The sequence below is a fragment of the Emydura macquarii genome, unplaced genomic scaffold, assembly GCF_026122565.2.
Source record: "Emydura macquarii macquarii isolate MOO-44397 ecotype Brisbane River unplaced genomic scaffold, CSIRO-AGI_Emac_v2 contig_2734, whole genome shotgun sequence".
NCBI lineage: Eukaryota > Metazoa > Chordata > Testudines > Chelidae > Emydura > Emydura macquarii.
In genome coordinates, this window is record NW_027132871.1 from 363,272 (window position 1) to 380,200 (window position 16,929).

Genomic DNA, 16,929 nt, shown 5'->3' on the forward strand with positions numbered 1-16,929 from the left:
GAGAGATATAAGCATGTCTCTTCTGTAATTGGGAAATACTTGGTTCTGAGGGAAAATGCCATGGAATGAAGATAATATAATAATAAAAGCAGGTTTGGTTGTATTAACTCTTTGTGCATTTTATTAATTTATTTTTAATGAAGAATATTGGCATGGAAAAATTCTCTACTTTATGCAATTGCAAAGTGATACATACATTTATCAAGATGTTTCCTTTCTACCGTTCTCTGTTTTGTGTTCTTCTGTTTTTAGTTAAAGGATGTATTGTTTCATTGACTTTTTTTTATGCACTTTCTTGCCTCTTTTTGTGAAAGAACCTGGTGAAAGAGTTGCAGTGGAGAAGAAAATGTGTCTAATAAAAAATAAGAGTTAGATGACAGAGAAGCTAGATATGAGGATGTCATTTGAGAATGAAAGAAAACTGGCCCAGTAAATATAACTGGGTACTATGCAAAGGAGATTGCTTGGGTCCAGGAAATATAGGGAATGATTTAATCTGCAATACCACAGCTTGCATGTCTCCAGTCACACACTTAATATATTAACCGTGATAAATGATTTTGCAGGCAAATCATTCCTGAAAGGAAATATAAATCTACAACATGCTTACTGCACTAAACAGCTGCCCTTTGCATTCATGTTTCTTGGACACATTTATTTCTAGCCATATCCAAACCAGAGGAATTTAGACACTAGTAGGGTAGACTCTGCATCCTTCTCCTTCCTATACATTCATGTTTTATAAATGTGAATCTAGGATCTCTTACACAACTAATATATTTATGTTAATTAGGTTTCCAGATGAATGCATCTTCTTGGCCAATGTTTCTGTTAAGAACACTAAATGGAGCTGAAATGGCACCTGCAGCGTTCTTTAAGAAGGTAAGAAGAAAGGGGCTCCTAGTAAACAAGCTTCCATCAACTGGTCCATGATTACATTTTTATTGAGGATGCCAAGATATTGTACTGTTCTCTCCAGCATGGAAAGGCAAGAATGTTGTTTAAAATTACTTTGAAGTGGATTGGCAAGCCACAAAACTGGACAGGAAATGATCATCTTCTAGTCCAAATGGATGGGCACCTCTTTTCCTGTGTTTGGACCTTTAAGGTATGCTGTATTATTTAGAAAAAATTGTGTTAACTTGGTTATTTCATGGATTTAAGATAATCATGCATCTCTCATTTGTTGACAGTAACGTATTCATGATGTGCCTGTGTATATGCTGGTGTAAAACTGGTAAGGGAGAATGAGAGCCACAGGAATGCCCAGGGAGTTTATGTTGAATGTTTCATTTGGTGCATACTTTACAGTTGAGCTGTTAATAATGTAGGGGGAACTTAATTGAAAGTAGTAAAAAAATAAATGCTATTGGTTTTAGAAGTATGGCCTTTATGCTGGAGAAAAGATGATATTCTTAAGATCAAATGTGTAAAATGTTGTGAAATGTTTTTATGCAAAAAGTATGCAAGTATGACTAAATTGATCTGTTGATTTGATTTGTCCTTTTACCATTCTTGTGAGCTTGCTAAAATCGAAGTGTGAAGTTGTGTTTTCTTCCTTACTAATGATGATAATGGCTTTCATGAGTTTGTTTTAGTAAAACATACATTGGGCTTGATCCTGTAAGACCTTTGCTAGTGAATCCCCACTGATTTTTGAGAACATATTGATTTGAATGCATTCATAATATAGTTATGGCATGAGCAGTGGCAATGCAAACTTCTCCATACTGTCCCACCAAGTGTCAGCCCTTTTTTTTTTTTTTTTTTTTTTGGTGGTGGATTTGCCTCATGCGGGTGAGATGGTGATTTGGTTTCCGTTCAGTCCTTTGGCCTTTCTGCTGAGACTGACAAGAGTTATGTTGTAGACTGTCGTGTTGTTTTTTTTGTTTTTGTTTTGTTTGTCTAAGATCAACTTATTTCACACAGGCCACCAAACAGCCTTCAGATATTAATGACTTTTATGTGTATTTGTATAAGTAATCAAGAAGTGAAAGATTTGCTAATCCATTATCAATCCCCAGAAACATCCAGCCTCTCATAGAAGTACATTTTTCTGATCCCATCCTCTTCTTTGTTAGACTACATAAATGCTTTTAGCGTACGTTCATTCTTGCACCGTTCCTGTAGAATACATCAGATTTACTCAGTTTACTGCTTAACTAGACATGGCATAATCTTGCTCCCATTCACATAAGTAGGAGCAGAATTAATCTTTGATAGTATAGAAAATCTAAAACGAACTTGTAACAATTTATTAAATATGCATCGTATAACTTTTTTGGGGTACTGAGTATGAGAAGATAGAATGTTAGAGAAAAGTAGCTTTCTTTCAACAGTTCATGGAAACATTTTCTGTCACTTTTATTTTGATAGGAACCAACAAAACCTGCTCCAAACTATTTTAGAGTTGGAATGAAACTTGAAGCAGTAGACAAAAAGAACCCTTATTTAATTTGCCCAGCAACCATCGGAGATGTTAAAGGAGATGAAGTTTTCATTACATTTGATGGCTGGAGGGGAGCATTTGACTATTGGTGCAAATATGATTCTCGAGATATCTTCCCAGTCGGATGGTGTGGCTTGACAGGAGATGCACTGCAGCCACCAGGCAACAATGGTAAGACCACCAGTAATAACACTTAATCTCTCTTTCCAAATTTTGCTGCTGTCAAGCAGCAAGATCTTGCGAACCAACTGACCGTATGCAGATTTTAGGATTTTGATATGTAAACAGCTGATGCAGATGAAATAGTGACATACTTTCACTGTATCATACCTTTTAGTGTTGTGTCTTTGAGAAACTATTTACAGTAGTTTAAAACTATTTATGCACATATGCACATGGTAGCTCTGAAATCACTTCTTGTGTGACATTTACATGCCATAATTTGTTGTTCTTCAAGTGCTTGCTGATGTCCATTTTGTGTCACATGTGCACACACCACGTGCACTGTTGCTGGAGATTTTTCCCCAGTGGTATCTGTAGGGCTGACTTTAGCACCCTTTAGAGCTGTGTGCATATGCGCCGGTATAAGGGACACTGCTGGCCTTCCACCCCCTCAGTTCCTTCTTACCACCCATGACGGTTGTTGGAACATCTTTCCCTCTCTTGTTTGCTTTCAGCAAAGCTTCTCCCATTAGCATTTTTTTCTTCGTTGTTATTAGACAATAAAGGTCCCATTCGTCAAGGGACTTTGTGTCCAGGGGCCGAGCATGCCCCAGTCTCCGAGCTTCAAACCTTGTGCCTCCTACAGGAAACACATGCTGTAAGCAACCCTCATGCTAATTATTTGAAGTATTTGAGAGAATCGCTCGGAAAGGACAGGTGCCAAATCTGTCAGAGCTTTAAGCCCCGTCCCAGGAAAGAGTAGGACATAAGACTAGAGATGATTCTGATGGAAGCTGCTCTTGGTACTGCTCCCCATCCCGCGTGCCAAGAAAATGGCACAAAAAGCAGCAAACAGACAGTGGGCATTCACCTGCTCTGCACATGTACAAACTAGCTGAGGGAGTGAGACCTGTGCTGGGCCACGCTGCTACCTCAGCTCCTGCATCATCACCATTGGACTTCGCAGAGGGTTCTGAGTCTGGTGAATGACCCAATGCCAACTCCAGGTGACTTAGAGAAAAAATTGGTGGTTCCTTCTCTGCATGAAGCTTTTCAGACAGTTAAGGATCTACTGTCTCTGTCCTTCCCCACTCCCCCCCCCACACCCACCATCAGGACTTAGAGCTCCTGTGAGCAGGAGATGCTGGGTACCTTCTTGGCCTTAGGACCGTGAGTTATTTCCAGGGGCAAGCCTCATGTTACCAGTGCCCTGTTCCCCAGCCCATCATCGGACCCCACCATGGCGTTGATCCAAGTCAAGTCACTGGTCCACAGAGATGATATCAGTCTCCTGGCGTCCTATAAAGGCGAAGGCCGGTACAGCCCTGCTTTGGTGACTGGGCGAGAGCACCTCATCAGGTACCAAAGACGAACCTATGGAGCCTCAAGTACATAGTAGGCACCCTCATTACCCACCAACGGGTGTGTGGCCCCTGGGGCAATGGCCCATTTATTGGCCATATTGGAATCCCTGGGGGTTCCCTTCATCACTCAGACTCAGTGGCCTCTGAGAGAGCTGGTAGTTTACCCTCACATTGAGCATTGAATCCTAATTCCGGTACCGATCCAGGTACCGAAGCCCAAGAAACACCCCGGGGGACGTTGTGGGGGAGGAGGAATGAGCCTCTCCCCCCATGCAGACTCTATTGTCATCCTCCCCAGATGAGGTGGTGGCAGTAATCTTCTGCCACAAGTTGACTTTAAGGCCCACCAGGATCTTCTCAAGCAGGTGGTCTTCAACCTGGGCCTTGAGGTGGAGGAACTCAGAGACCTCACACATCCTGATAGACATTTTGGCAGCTGCAGCCCCAGCTAAGATTGCACTGCCTATTAATGAGGCGGTCCTGAGGCCAGTCAAGGAATTGTGGCAATGCCCCTCTTCTCTGGCCCCAATGTCAAAGTGGGCAGAGAAGAAGTATTGCCCTCTAAGGGGTTTGACTACTTGTTTTCCTACCCTCCCCCAGGATCCTTGATACTATGATCTGGCAAAAGTCATGCCTCCTTGCCTGACAGCTCATTCCAAGAGGTCACAGGCTTCTTCGGCAGCATTTGTGGCACAGGTCCTGGTCCGGGACATCTGCAGGGTGGCAACCTGGTCATCCATTCGTACGTTTACTATGTCATCAAGCAACAAGCAAGAAGTGACACTGCCTTAGGTCAAGCAGTCCTACAGTTCATATCAGCACAGAAGTCCGACTCCACCACCTGATTTGTGACTTGGGAATCACCTATATGGGAATGGACATGAGCAAGCACTCGAAGAAGAAAAGACGGTTACTAACCTTTCCGTAACTGTTGTTCTTCAAGATGTGTTGCTCATGTCCATTACGAATCCTCCCCACCTGCCCCTTTGTTGGAGTAGCTGGTAAGAAGGAGCTAAGGGAGCAGTGGAGAGGCAGTTGTGAGGGCACCACTCCAGGGGGCATCAGAGCTGACTTGGCACATACCACTAGGAAAAAGCTTCCGGCAGCAGTGCACGCAGTGCGCTCACACTTTTATGGGAATGGACATGAGCAACACATCTCAAAGAACAACAGTTGTGGAAAGATTATTAACAGTTTTTTTTTTGTTTGGTTTTTTTTTTACAGAAGTGTTGTGAAGCTTTATTTTTTAATGCTTACAAAGGGTTTTTTCTTCCCTTTTTCTTTATCACTGCATTTTTCATCTTAATTGTTTTTCATCTTGTCACCTTCAGTCTTTTCTTGTTGCATGCTGTAGAGCTGCAGTGTAGTTTTTTTTTTGCTTTGAGGCCTGCTCAATACTAGAAAATTAGATCAGTTTGACTACATTGATCAGGGTTGTGAAAAATCCACACCCCTGAGTGGCATAGTTAAGCCAACCCAAGTCCTTGTGTAGACAGAGCTATGTCGATGGATGAATTCTTCTGTCAACCTAGATACCGCTTTTTGGGGCAGTAGATAGTGTCCACATGGGTGCTGCCATAGTATTTTAAGCATAGACAAACCCATAGTTGTTAGCAATTGCAGTTAGAAAGCATGGCTCCATGTATGAAGTGCTTTCACACATCACTGAAGTGTTGATGTAGCTGATAGTCCTGATTATCTTGAAGTAGTATGTTGATTGGACATGTTCACAGACAAAGAACTATGAGGTCATGTCTACACTACAAAACTATATCGACTAACTTGTGTCGGCTTACAGTCACCCCAGTTAATAAATTGCTTGTGTGTGTGCACATTTGGCTCCTTGTGTTGACGGTGTTCATCCTCACCAGGAGTGCTTGTATCAATTGTATTGTAAGTGTGGGGCATTGTGGGACAGCTCTTGAAAGCCAGTGACAGTTGCCATAAGCAATGCAGCATTTACGTTGACACTTGCGTCGAGCTAATTACATTGACTGACTACGCCACACAAGGAGGTGTTGCTACTAAATTGATGTAGAGAGGCACTTATGTCAGCAGGAGCCAAATATAAGTGAAGACACCTCCACAGCTAGGTCTATGCAAGGCAGCGTATGTCGACCCACTAATGTAGTGTTAAATTTAACAGTTGAACTGTTCACCTAGGTCAGGATGGCGAAAAGCAAAGAATGCCGGCAGGCCTATCATATATAAGTGCCTGGGGTAAATGCCAAGAATGACTATCTTACCTAAATTAGTGTTTGCTTTAAGACTCTTTAAATAGACCTTACTTGTGTACCAGAAGGTTTTAATACTTGGGGCTAAATTCATCTCAGGTGTAACTGTCATTGACATAAATGGACTTGGGTCATGTCTACACTACCGAGATAAGTTGACTTAAGTTATGTTGACAATCATAAGCTGCTTTAATAACATCGGTTGATCATGTCCACACATCGCTCCTTTTGTCGTCTGAGCGTATCCACAGTCATTGCTCTTGCATTGATAGAGAGTTGCATCACAAGTAGCTATCCCACTGTGCAACTCGCTTCCCTCTGTCACCCTCTGCTGCTGGGAGCTATGGGAACTGATCACGGTGCATCATGGCGACGTGCTTGCCACCCCGTGATGCATTTTTTTCTGTCCCATCATTCCATTGGCTTCTGACTTCACTTTGTGCCGTTTTTCCACAGCCTCTGTAAATCATGCACTCACTACTCTGGTTGAAAGCATGGATCCTGAGTTGTTGACCATTGTGGTGATGAGCATTATGAACACCATGTTGGTGGTCCTGCAATATTTCAGGAGCTGTGAGACAGAAAGTGAATCGGTGATGCCTGCCTTGCTGTCTGCCATGGAGACACATAATTCAAGATCGCTGCTGGCATTCATGCAACAGCTTACAATGGTGGACTATCAATACTGGGCTCAGGAAACAAGCACTGAGTGGTGGGATCACATTGTGTTGCATGTATGGGATGATGAGCAGTGGATGCAAAACTTTCATATGCGCAAATTCTTCAAGCAGTGTTACTATGGATGTGTCTGTATCACTGCACTGCTGATCGGAGAACTTTGGTAGCAGTCTGTTCTGCCCATGCAAGAGCTGCTCCCCACCTGCCAAGAGGCTAGCCAGTGTGTGTGGGCAATCCCTCCTCAGTTCCTTCTCAACCATCCCTGGCTAGAGATGGAGCTAGAGCTGTCCATTTGAGGATCGTGAACTCTCTTAGAATTGCTGATTTTACCTTGTTTTGAAGCCCCTTTTTCTTTCTTTGCTTCATTTACATTTTATTTTGGCTGTTGCCTGAAAAAAGAAGAAAATAAAAGGATGTTTGTCTTCCATCAGTCCCCTGTTGTCTGGCTCCCCAGACTTCAAAAAGTGCCTCAGTTTCAAGGAATCTATCCCAGTGACTGATGGACACTCACAGTATGTTCGCTGTCTGGGAGAGAAGCATATTCCACAGAAGTGTGCCTTGTGTCAGCAGCTGAAACCCTGACCCTGGAAGGACAGAGAACTGAGACAGAGCCCTTACTGCCACTCTCCACTTCAAGGGGAGGTGAGCTCAGAGAGAGGCCTGTGATCCACTCACATAAGGCCTCTAAGAAAAGGTTGATGAGTCCCCATAGCAAGCCCCAATCAAGCTGAAAATGATCCCCAGTTCAATCAGTATCATGGTATTGAACCGATAGGGTAAGTCGGAATGCCTAAAGACCCAATGGGTGCAGACAAAGAATCATTGGTACCCACGGGGCTGTGAAAAATATAGAAGATCTGCCCCAGAGAAGGCTCGCAGTATGGCCATCAACTTCAGTACACTGACGATACACCAGGCACCCTGTTATCAGGTCCATGTTTCCGACAGTGTTGGTCTAAGTCCCTCGGCATTGACAGCCTTTGCCGGTACCGACGCTCTATGCACCAACGGATTTCGGACTCACTGGACTCTCCTCTGCTAAGTACCGGGGCCCTGGTACTGAGTTCACCTGGAGCCTTTGGCTCACTGACTACCTACTGACATGCACCGCCCTTTTCATCATCGGAATCAGAAAGTGAGCAAGAGAACCTAGTTTCCCAACGCTTTTCTCATTCGTCATACAGAGCCCAGCTCCACTATAGACACTAGGGATACCACCCGTTTTGACCCATAGTCTCCCTAGTTTGGGCAACCATGGTACCAACCACTGGGCCCCTTCCCACCACAATGGCCACGCTGAGACTCCTGGCAGGCCCAAGGCAACAGGCCTCCATCACTTCCAGTGTGGCTTAATAGTAGCCAAGGAAGTAGCCTTCTTCAGCCATTACCTTAAGGTACCCATACAAGCCAGCTCTAGCGTTCCCTGCAGCAGTGTGCACATGCGCCCGCATATAGGCAGCGCTGGCTCCCCCTCCCTCTCAGTTCCTTCTTGCTGCCAGTGATGGTGCTGGAACGCTCTTGCCTTCCCAAGTCTTTTCTCAATTCCCTAGTGGTCTGTTCATCATTTTAGTGTATATAGTTACTTGTTTCGGGTACAGTTAGTCCTAGTTTGTTAGTAGTTAGAATCCCAGGGTTGGGGCATGCCCTGTTCCTTGGGATTTAAACCCTGCGCTTCGTATAGGAATCCTGTGCCAAAGAGTGACCTTCATCAAAGTTGTCTGAAGTGTCCGGGGGAAGCCCATGTCAGTGACAGGTGTAAAATCTGTAAAAGTTTTCACTCGTGGACCAAGAAAAACCAGGATATCTGTCTCCGGGCCATCCTAATGGAGTCAGCCCCAAGACCAGCCTTGGAGCCCGGCAGTTTGGGCTTGGTACCGAGCACGACAGCCTCGGCGCGCGGTGCCCCTCTAGCACCCGCTTCAGCTGCCCAGCACTGATCTCCCTCCCTGGTTCTGAAGAAGAGGTCCAAGAAGATCTGCTCGGAACAGCACTCTCCTGTGGAAAAAGCTAATGGGGAGCTGGTGAGATCCACGCTGGGCCGCCAACCCTCCCTGCCTCGGAAAGATCCCTTACCTCAGTGAGTGTCGACCCCAGCACCGGGCCCTCCACCAACTCCAGGTAGCGGTAGAGGCCCTCATTGTTTAGTTGTGCCGTCAACTCCAGAGGCCTTCCAAACTATGAAGGACCTCCTGGCGCTCACGGTACTGCAGACACCAAAAGACAGTGGAGTGCCGCACCGAGATCTGGCACCAATGTCTTGGGGCAGCTTATTGAGGGACAGATCTGCTCAACAGTCCCCATGACCGAGGCACCGTTCACCAGTGTGCAGGTGGTCCCTGGAGTCGAGGTCACACTGTCCGGGTCAGGACATCGCCAGATTGGGGTCCCACTGCCGTTCTCTGGAGGACCTGCACCGAGCAAGCACCACCATGGAACAGAGAGAGACAGATTGCCGACTTGCGTCAAGTTTCCCTGGAACTGCGACCCCGTTCATCTAGTCCATTCAGGAAACCCAAGGCAAGTCCCGGTACCAGCATATCCAGCGTTCAGGCTCCTCATGCCACTCCCTGGTGCAGGCACCTTAACAACGTGTCTTGCACGGGCACCGCGAGATCCTCAGGGACAGCACTGCAGTGGCTGTCAGCTACCAGCACCTCATCCTCACAGAACGATGAGGTTGCCCAGATGAGGCAATCTCCAATGCCCGGTTTCTCCACAGAACCAACAATGGCGGTGTTGCCACAAGGCCAATGGCCCAGACCGTGGCCGTACTGGTGGGGGTTTCCCTCGGGGATCCCAAAACTGGCTCCACGAGAGGAACCTTGGTGCCGTGGTCTTCCATCCCTCAAAGCGTAGTACCACACTTGGACTCGAATTCAGACAATGAAAGTTTGCACGCCTCGGGCCCAGCCCTCCTCTCAGAATGGAAGCTCCTCCCCCAATGCAGGTGCTGGCCTCTTCCTCATTGTCGCTGGACGAGGTGGTTGCAGGACCTTCTTCTGTGTTACCGTAGGATGATTTTAAGGCACACCAGGATTTATTGAAAAGGGTCGCCTCCAACCCTGGGCATCAAGATTGAGGAACTAGATGAGCTGGATGACGGACTGTTTAGAATTTTGGCCTCAGCAGCTCCTTGTAGACTGGCCCTACCAGTCCATGAAGGGGTTGTTAAACTAGCCAAGGAGCTGTGGCAAACTCCGGCCTCCTTGACCCCCACATTTAAGAGAACAGAAAGAAAATACTATGTGTCGGCGAAGGGATTTGAATACCTTTATACCCACCTGGCACCGGAATCCTTGGTTGTTAAAGCTGCCAATGAAAGGGACAGTCAGGGGAAGGTTGGCTCGACCCCTAAACATAAGGATGCAAAGAGACTCGACTTGTGTGGTCGAAAAATTTATTCTATGACCAGCCTGCAGCTACGAGTGGCGAACCAACAGGTACTGCTAGGTAGATACCATTTTAATATCTGGCAGTCGCTGGACAAGTTCGCGGACTCATTGTCCCCCTCCTCCAAACAGGAGTTCGAGGCCATCTTAGAAGTGGGGACATTGGTGGCCAGGGCGTCCCTGCAAGCGGCTTCAACGTGGCGGACTGTGCAGCCAGAGGTGGGGCAATCCCCAAGTGGACCTCTGCTGCCAGGGCCAACAGGAAGCGCTGTTGCTTCTATTCCCGTCAGGGTCTCTGTACAGGCTATATCACCAATGTTTTGGTCAGGGGAACTCCTGTACGCCTTCCTGCCAATACTTTTGATCCACAAAGTCCTCCTGAAGGTGAAGAGAGACAAGACTCGGGTTATCCTTGTGGCACCAGTGTGGCCCAGACAACATTGGTTTGGGATGCTGTTAGAGCTGGCGGGACCCAGGCATTGGACCCTGTCGCTGACAGCTTAGATGCTTCATGGCTGAACCAGGAGGAGCAGGCCTGCTCGACCCAACTTCAGCGCATGCTCCTGGAGAGCAGGAAACCATCAACCAGATCGGTCTATAGGGCTAAGTGGAAGTGCTTCACCTGCTGGGCGACGGAGCATGGCGTGTCCCCGACAGAGGTATCGATCCCAACAATCTTGGAGAATCTGCTCCACCTGAAGCAAGAAGGCCTTCTCGTCAATTAAGGTCCATGTGTAGGCCATGTCTGCCTTGGTGGGAGGTAGAATAGTCTTCTCACATGAAATGACGCTAGGTTCCTCAAAGATCTGGAAAGACTTTTCCTGTTGATAACGAGTCTTCTCCTGAGTGGGACTTGAACTTAGTCCTTTCCATACTCACCGCACCACCCTTCGAACCTATGGCCTCGTGCTCCCTTACGTATCTGTCTTGACCTTTCTGGTCACTATCATGTCCACCAGGCAAGAGTCGGAGATCAAGGCATTAACATCAGAACCACTCTACACAGTGTTTTACAAGGACAAGGTCCAGCTACTCCCGCACTCGGCTTTTTTGCCATTTTCACCTGTGTCAGGAGATCTCCCTGCCTATCTTTTGCCCCAAACCACACAACTCCAATGAGGAGAGATGTCTGCACTCTCTTGACGTGAGGAGGGCCCTGGCTTTTTACATGGACAGGACTAAGCCCTTCTGTCACTCTACACAGCTCTTTGTGGCGGTTGCGTACTGGATGACGGGTCTACCAGTTTCCTTGCAGCGTCTTTCAAAGTGGATCATGGCCTGCATCCAGGCCTGTTATGAGCAGGCTGGAGTCACGCGTCTAGTGTGCTTGACAGCCCACTCAACGAGCGCAGGCATCATCTGCAGCCTTCCAAGCGCATGTCCCCATACTGGACATCTGCAGGGCAGCTACCTGGTCATCAGTACATACCTTTGCAGCCCACTATGCCTTCACGCAGCAAGCTGAGAATGATGCTGGCTTCGGTAGAGCGGTGTTTCAAGGGTCATATCCATTAACTCCTGCCCACCTCCAGAGACACACACTGCTGGTGAGTCACCTAAATTGGGAATGGACATGAGCAAGCACTCGAAGAAGAAAGAACAGTTACTTACCTTATAACTGTTTTTCGAGATGTGTTGCTCATGTCGATTCCATACCCGCCCACCTTCCCCTTAGTTGAAGTTCCAGCAAGAAGGAACTGAGAGGGAGGGGGAGCTGGCAGCACCTATATGCCAGCGCATGTGCTCGCTGCTGCAGGGGGCGCTAGAGCCGGCTTGTAAGGGTACCCCTAAGGGCACTGGTGTATGTGGAGAGCACAAACACCTAAATTGGGAATGGACATGAGCAACACATCTCGAAGAACATTTACAAGGTAAGTTACCGTTAATTCCAGGACTTGGAATGTAGAGGCACTCCAGATATCTTTACAAGAGGTGCCTGAGTTGCATTACAAGCTGGTGTATGTTCTACATTCATCCACCTCCTCCATGGTGGCCCTCCCTATTAATGAGGCTGTACTGGGCCACACAAAGGTTATATGGCAGACCTCCACGTCCATCCCATCAACTTGTAAGAGGACGGACAAGAAATATTATGTGCTAGCAAAGGATGTGAAATTCCTGTTTCCACTCCTGCCTCCCAATTTGATCATTGTGGACACAGTTAATTCTAAAACCCGCCAACACTATTCTAAATCAACCCATTATGACCGGGACTGGAAGTGCCTGAACCTCTTGAGCAGGAAGACCTATTCCTCGGTCACCCTTCAGTACAGAGTAGTGAATTATCAAGTCTTGTGGGCTAAGTATGACCATCAGAACTATGTGAAACTTAGTTCTTTTATTGAGCAGCTCCCTGATTCTCACAAGGACCAATTTAAAGCCTTGGTTAACAAGGGCCAGCTGGTGGCAAAAACATATTTCCAGTCTGCATTTGATTTAGCTGACATGGTGGCATGTTCTATTTTGACTGACACTCTGATGAGATGGGCCTCGTGGCTTCATCTCTCTGGCTTCCCCAAGGAGGTCCAAACGAGGGTGGAGGACCTCTCCTTTAAGGGGACGAAATTATTTGCTGAAAAGACTTATGTCTCTCTCCATACTTTAAAATATTCAAGGGATGCCCTTTGATTCCTCAGGATCTATACACCTGGCTATAAAAGAAAGTATAGCCCTCAGCCACTGTTCAAGCCTCGCTCCCAATATTCATCCCAATATCCATCTCAATAGGCACAGAGATCACATGAATCCCAGAGGAAGAAACGTAGGTGGAAGACGTCAGGATCTCAGCAAACTTCCTCTCAGTCCTCCACCTTGAAGAGGCAGTTTTGATGGGTTGGTCGAGATGCCTGTAGAACACCCTCTTCATTTCATGCTGGAAAACCCCACCCATTCCTTCGGAAACAATCTCGCACCTGGGAACGGATAACTTCCAACAAATTGGTGCTGGAGATCATCTGACATGAATAGTCCATCCATTTCTCCTTCCTCCCAAACACTCTTCCCCATCCCTCTTCAGGGACCCTTTTCTTGAGAGCCTATTATGTCAGGAGATAAACCACCTCTTCAGCGTAGGAGCCATAGAGCCAGTGCCAACACATCTAAGGGGCAGAGGCTTCTACTTTCATTACTTCCTGATTTCGAAGAAAAAAGGTGGTTGGAGACCTATGCTGGACCTCAGGATGCTCAACATTTCAGCGTTAGAAAAAGAAGACTGTTTTTTGGCCCTCGACCTTCAAGGTGCACATTTTCACATTTTGATCATACTGGCCGCAGACATTACCTTAGGTTCACACTAGGCCAAGACCACTACCAGTACAAAGTACTCCCTTTTGGCCTTTCATTGGCCCCCAGAGTATTCGCCAATGTCCTTTCGGTAGTGGCAGCCCACTCACGCTCTCAAGGCATCATGATTTATCCTTACCTTGACAACTGCCTTCTCAGGACATGGTCCTTCATAGAGGCCCAATAAATCATTCAGACCACACTAGCACTGTTGCAGAATCTGGGCCTAGAGATCAACGAACAAAAGTCGACTTTAACCTCGGTACAGAGGCTAGAATTCATGGGAGCTGACCTCGACTCTCTTCAGGTGAAGATGGTCCTCCCACATCGCAAATGTCTCAGTCTCTCCTCATTGATAGAGACAGTACAGTTCAGCCCCCGAATTTTGGCCAGACATTGCCTCTAACTCCTGGGGCACATGGCCGCAGGCAAATTGATTATTGATCATGCCAGACTATACCTGAGATGCCTCCAAGCATGGTTTGGTTTGGTTAACGGGCTGAACAGAGACAACATAAGCAAACTATTATGATGCCCACTGGGGTCAAAGAATCTTTGGACTCGTGGAAGAACCCAGCAAATGTCTGTATTGGAATCAAGTTAGTTCAGTTTTCTCCATCTCCACTCCTGACCACTGGTCCATCCCTCATAGGATGGGGTTTGCATCTCAATGGTCTCAATACACGGCAAATGGTCTCCAGCAGAAACATGCCTCCACATCAACCTGCTCAAACTCAGAGTGGTCAGAAACGCTTGCACTCACTTCCTTCTGCTGATCAAAGACACGCACATGAGGGCCATGACTGACAATATGGCCTGCAATTAGTACATAAACCACCAGGTCTCACTCTCTGTGCGTAGAAGCACTAAAACTGTGGAACTGGTGCATCTCCCACAATATACTAATATCAGCGGCCTACTTGCCGGGAATACACAATATGACTGCAGACAGTTTAAATCGCAAATTCGCTCACGACCATGAAATGGGAGTTGTACTCTGTGGTACTCTGATATATTCTGTCAATGGGGGACACTAAAAATAGAGCTGTTTGCTACTTACCAGAACAAGAAATGTCCATGGTGCTTCTCCAAAGTAGGGATCAGATGACACTCCATGAGAGACTGTCTTTTCTTTCCATGGATCAAGGGCCTTCTTTAAACATTTTCCCCATTCCCTCTTGAAAGTGAAAAAAGAAAGAATAAACGTCATACTGATTGCTCCTACCTGGCCCAGACAGATGTGGTACCCTTACCTGTCACAATTGGCACTATGTCCACCGATGACTCTTCCAATCATACCTTATCTTCTGTTGCAGAATGTGAGACACATTCTCCATCTTAACCTACAGATTTTATGGCTCAAAGCCTGGCTCCTTCATGGTTCCAGCGCACAGAGATATCTTGCTGTGAGGAGGTGCAAGAAATGTTATTGCACAATAGGAAAGGAGCTAATCACCATATCTATCTAGAGAAATGGAAGCGATTTCAGATGCGGTGCAGTCCCAAAGGTGTCATCCCTAATACATCCACCCTGCCGGTGATCCTAGACTATCTGTTGACTCTCAAGAAATTGGGACTCTCTATCAGTTCACTGAAAGTTCATCTAGCAGTAATTGCAACCTTCCATGGGCAGGTAGAAGGATACTCAATCTTTCATATCCAACTATGAAGAGGTTTCTCGAAGGCATAGCAAACCTCTTCCCACAACCCAGACTTCCCACTCTCCAATGGGACCTGAACCTAGTGTTAAAAGATCTGACCAGGCCACCATTTGAATCCATGGCCACTTGTTCATTAACTCACCTTTCCATGAAGATGGTGTTCCTCATCACCATCACCTCTGCAAAAAGGATTGGGGAAATAGCAGCTCTGATGACGCATCCCTCTTTCAGGAAATCTCCGAGACTCTTTCTCTCCATTGCAAATAGATGAAAAGATACAGCGATTTCAGCTCGGAGGCTCTCCAAGTGGGTTTCGGGCTGTATTATACTCTATTACCAGTTGCGTAAAACCCATCTTCAATATGCGCGCATTCCATGAGATCAGTTTCCTCGTCCATCACCTTCTCCAAGGATATCCCTGTATCAGAAATCTGCAGAGCAGCTACCTGGGCAACTGCACACATCTTTGCAGAACACTGCCATGTTGGAAGATTTGGCTGCAGATACCAAATTTGGTGCCACTGTACTATATTCCATATCAGACTTGACTCCAAAGTCCAAATCTCCAGTGATGGGCACCGTTCAAGAATCACCTATGGTGGAGCACCCATAAGGACACTACTTGAAGAAGAAGTTACTCACCTTGTGCAGTAGCGATAGTTCTTTGAGAGGTGTGTCCCTAGGGGTGCTCCACAACCCATTCTCCTCCTGTCTGCTTTGGAGTTCTAGTAGTTCACTCTGCTTTACAGAAGGACCTGAGAAGGGATTGCCTGCACATGCTGGCTAGCCTTGTGGCAGACGGGGAGCAGCGCATGCATGGGTGGGATGGACTGCTACCAAAGTTCTCTGATCAGCAGTGCAGAAATGCAGACACACCAACAGTGGAGCACCCGTAGAGAGACACATTTCAAAGAACCATTGTTACTGCACAAGGTGAATAAATTCTTCTTCTTGGAAGTGTGTGTGCAGTTTGCCCCAGCGCTGCAACACAAGGACACCAGAATGAGAGCTGCCCTGACTGTGGAAAAGCAGATGTCAATCGCTGTGTGGAAGTTTGCAACTCCAGACTGCTACCAGTCACAAATCAATTTGGAGTTTGAAAATCCACTGTGTGGGTTGCTATGATGCAAGTGTGCAGGGAGAAAAGGGTGTTTTGCAAAGGGAGTTACTGTAAGCGGCTAGGGAGCCTATTCTGAATATTGGTACCCTTTTCCACAGCCTAGGGTAATCAAACCCAGTATCGCACTCCTAAGGGTGAGATCTCCTGCATGCATGTGGCTTCAAACCAGATCAGTATACTGCTCGCCTGTGTGGTGCTCTGGTCCCAGCAGAAATAATTGCTGGATGGTGTGGCAAAGTTTCTTACGGTGGGGGGAGAAACAAGGCCACTCTGCCAAGGAACCTTTGGCAGAGGATCGCAGAATACCTACAGGAAAGTTTCTTAGAGATCTTTATGGAGGATTCCCGGAACATCCCCGTGTACATTAACAAACTTTTCCACTGTGGCCCCACTGTGTGTAGGGTACAAGCTCTGTTCTTAATTTCTGTCCCTATCCCTCCTGTATCATATAACAAAGTACATGAGAACTCAGTCTCTTCTCACCCTGCAGTATCAAAGCAAAATGAGCACTTACTGGAGCCTCCCTTTCCTGCATCCTGTACACCAGAGCCAGGGCACTGGGACTGGCTAAACCCTTCCAGACTGGAAAA

The 16,929-nt window shown here is 46.6% G+C and overlaps 1 protein-coding gene across 7 annotated transcripts in view; it reads left to right on the forward strand.

Annotated features, from left to right (window-relative positions):
- The window catches only part of SCML2 (Scm polycomb group protein like 2), a 188,664-nt gene that overhangs the window by 68,984 nt on the left and 102,751 nt on the right, over positions 1-16,929 (forward strand). For 6 of the 7 annotated variants that reach the window (XR_010923262.1, XR_010923263.1, XM_067566080.1 and 3 more), the window contains 2 exons: positions 794-882; positions 2,377-2,620. Coding sequence is in view for 4 of the 7 variants with exons in the window: in XM_067566080.1 (XP_067422181.1) it covers positions 794-882; positions 2,377-2,620 (333 nt within the window). In the remaining 3 variants the exon portion in view is untranslated. Of the gene's footprint in view, positions 1-793; positions 1,109-2,376; positions 2,621-16,929 lie in introns of all 7 variants that reach the window. The other variant, XR_010923264.1, reaches the window with a different exon arrangement.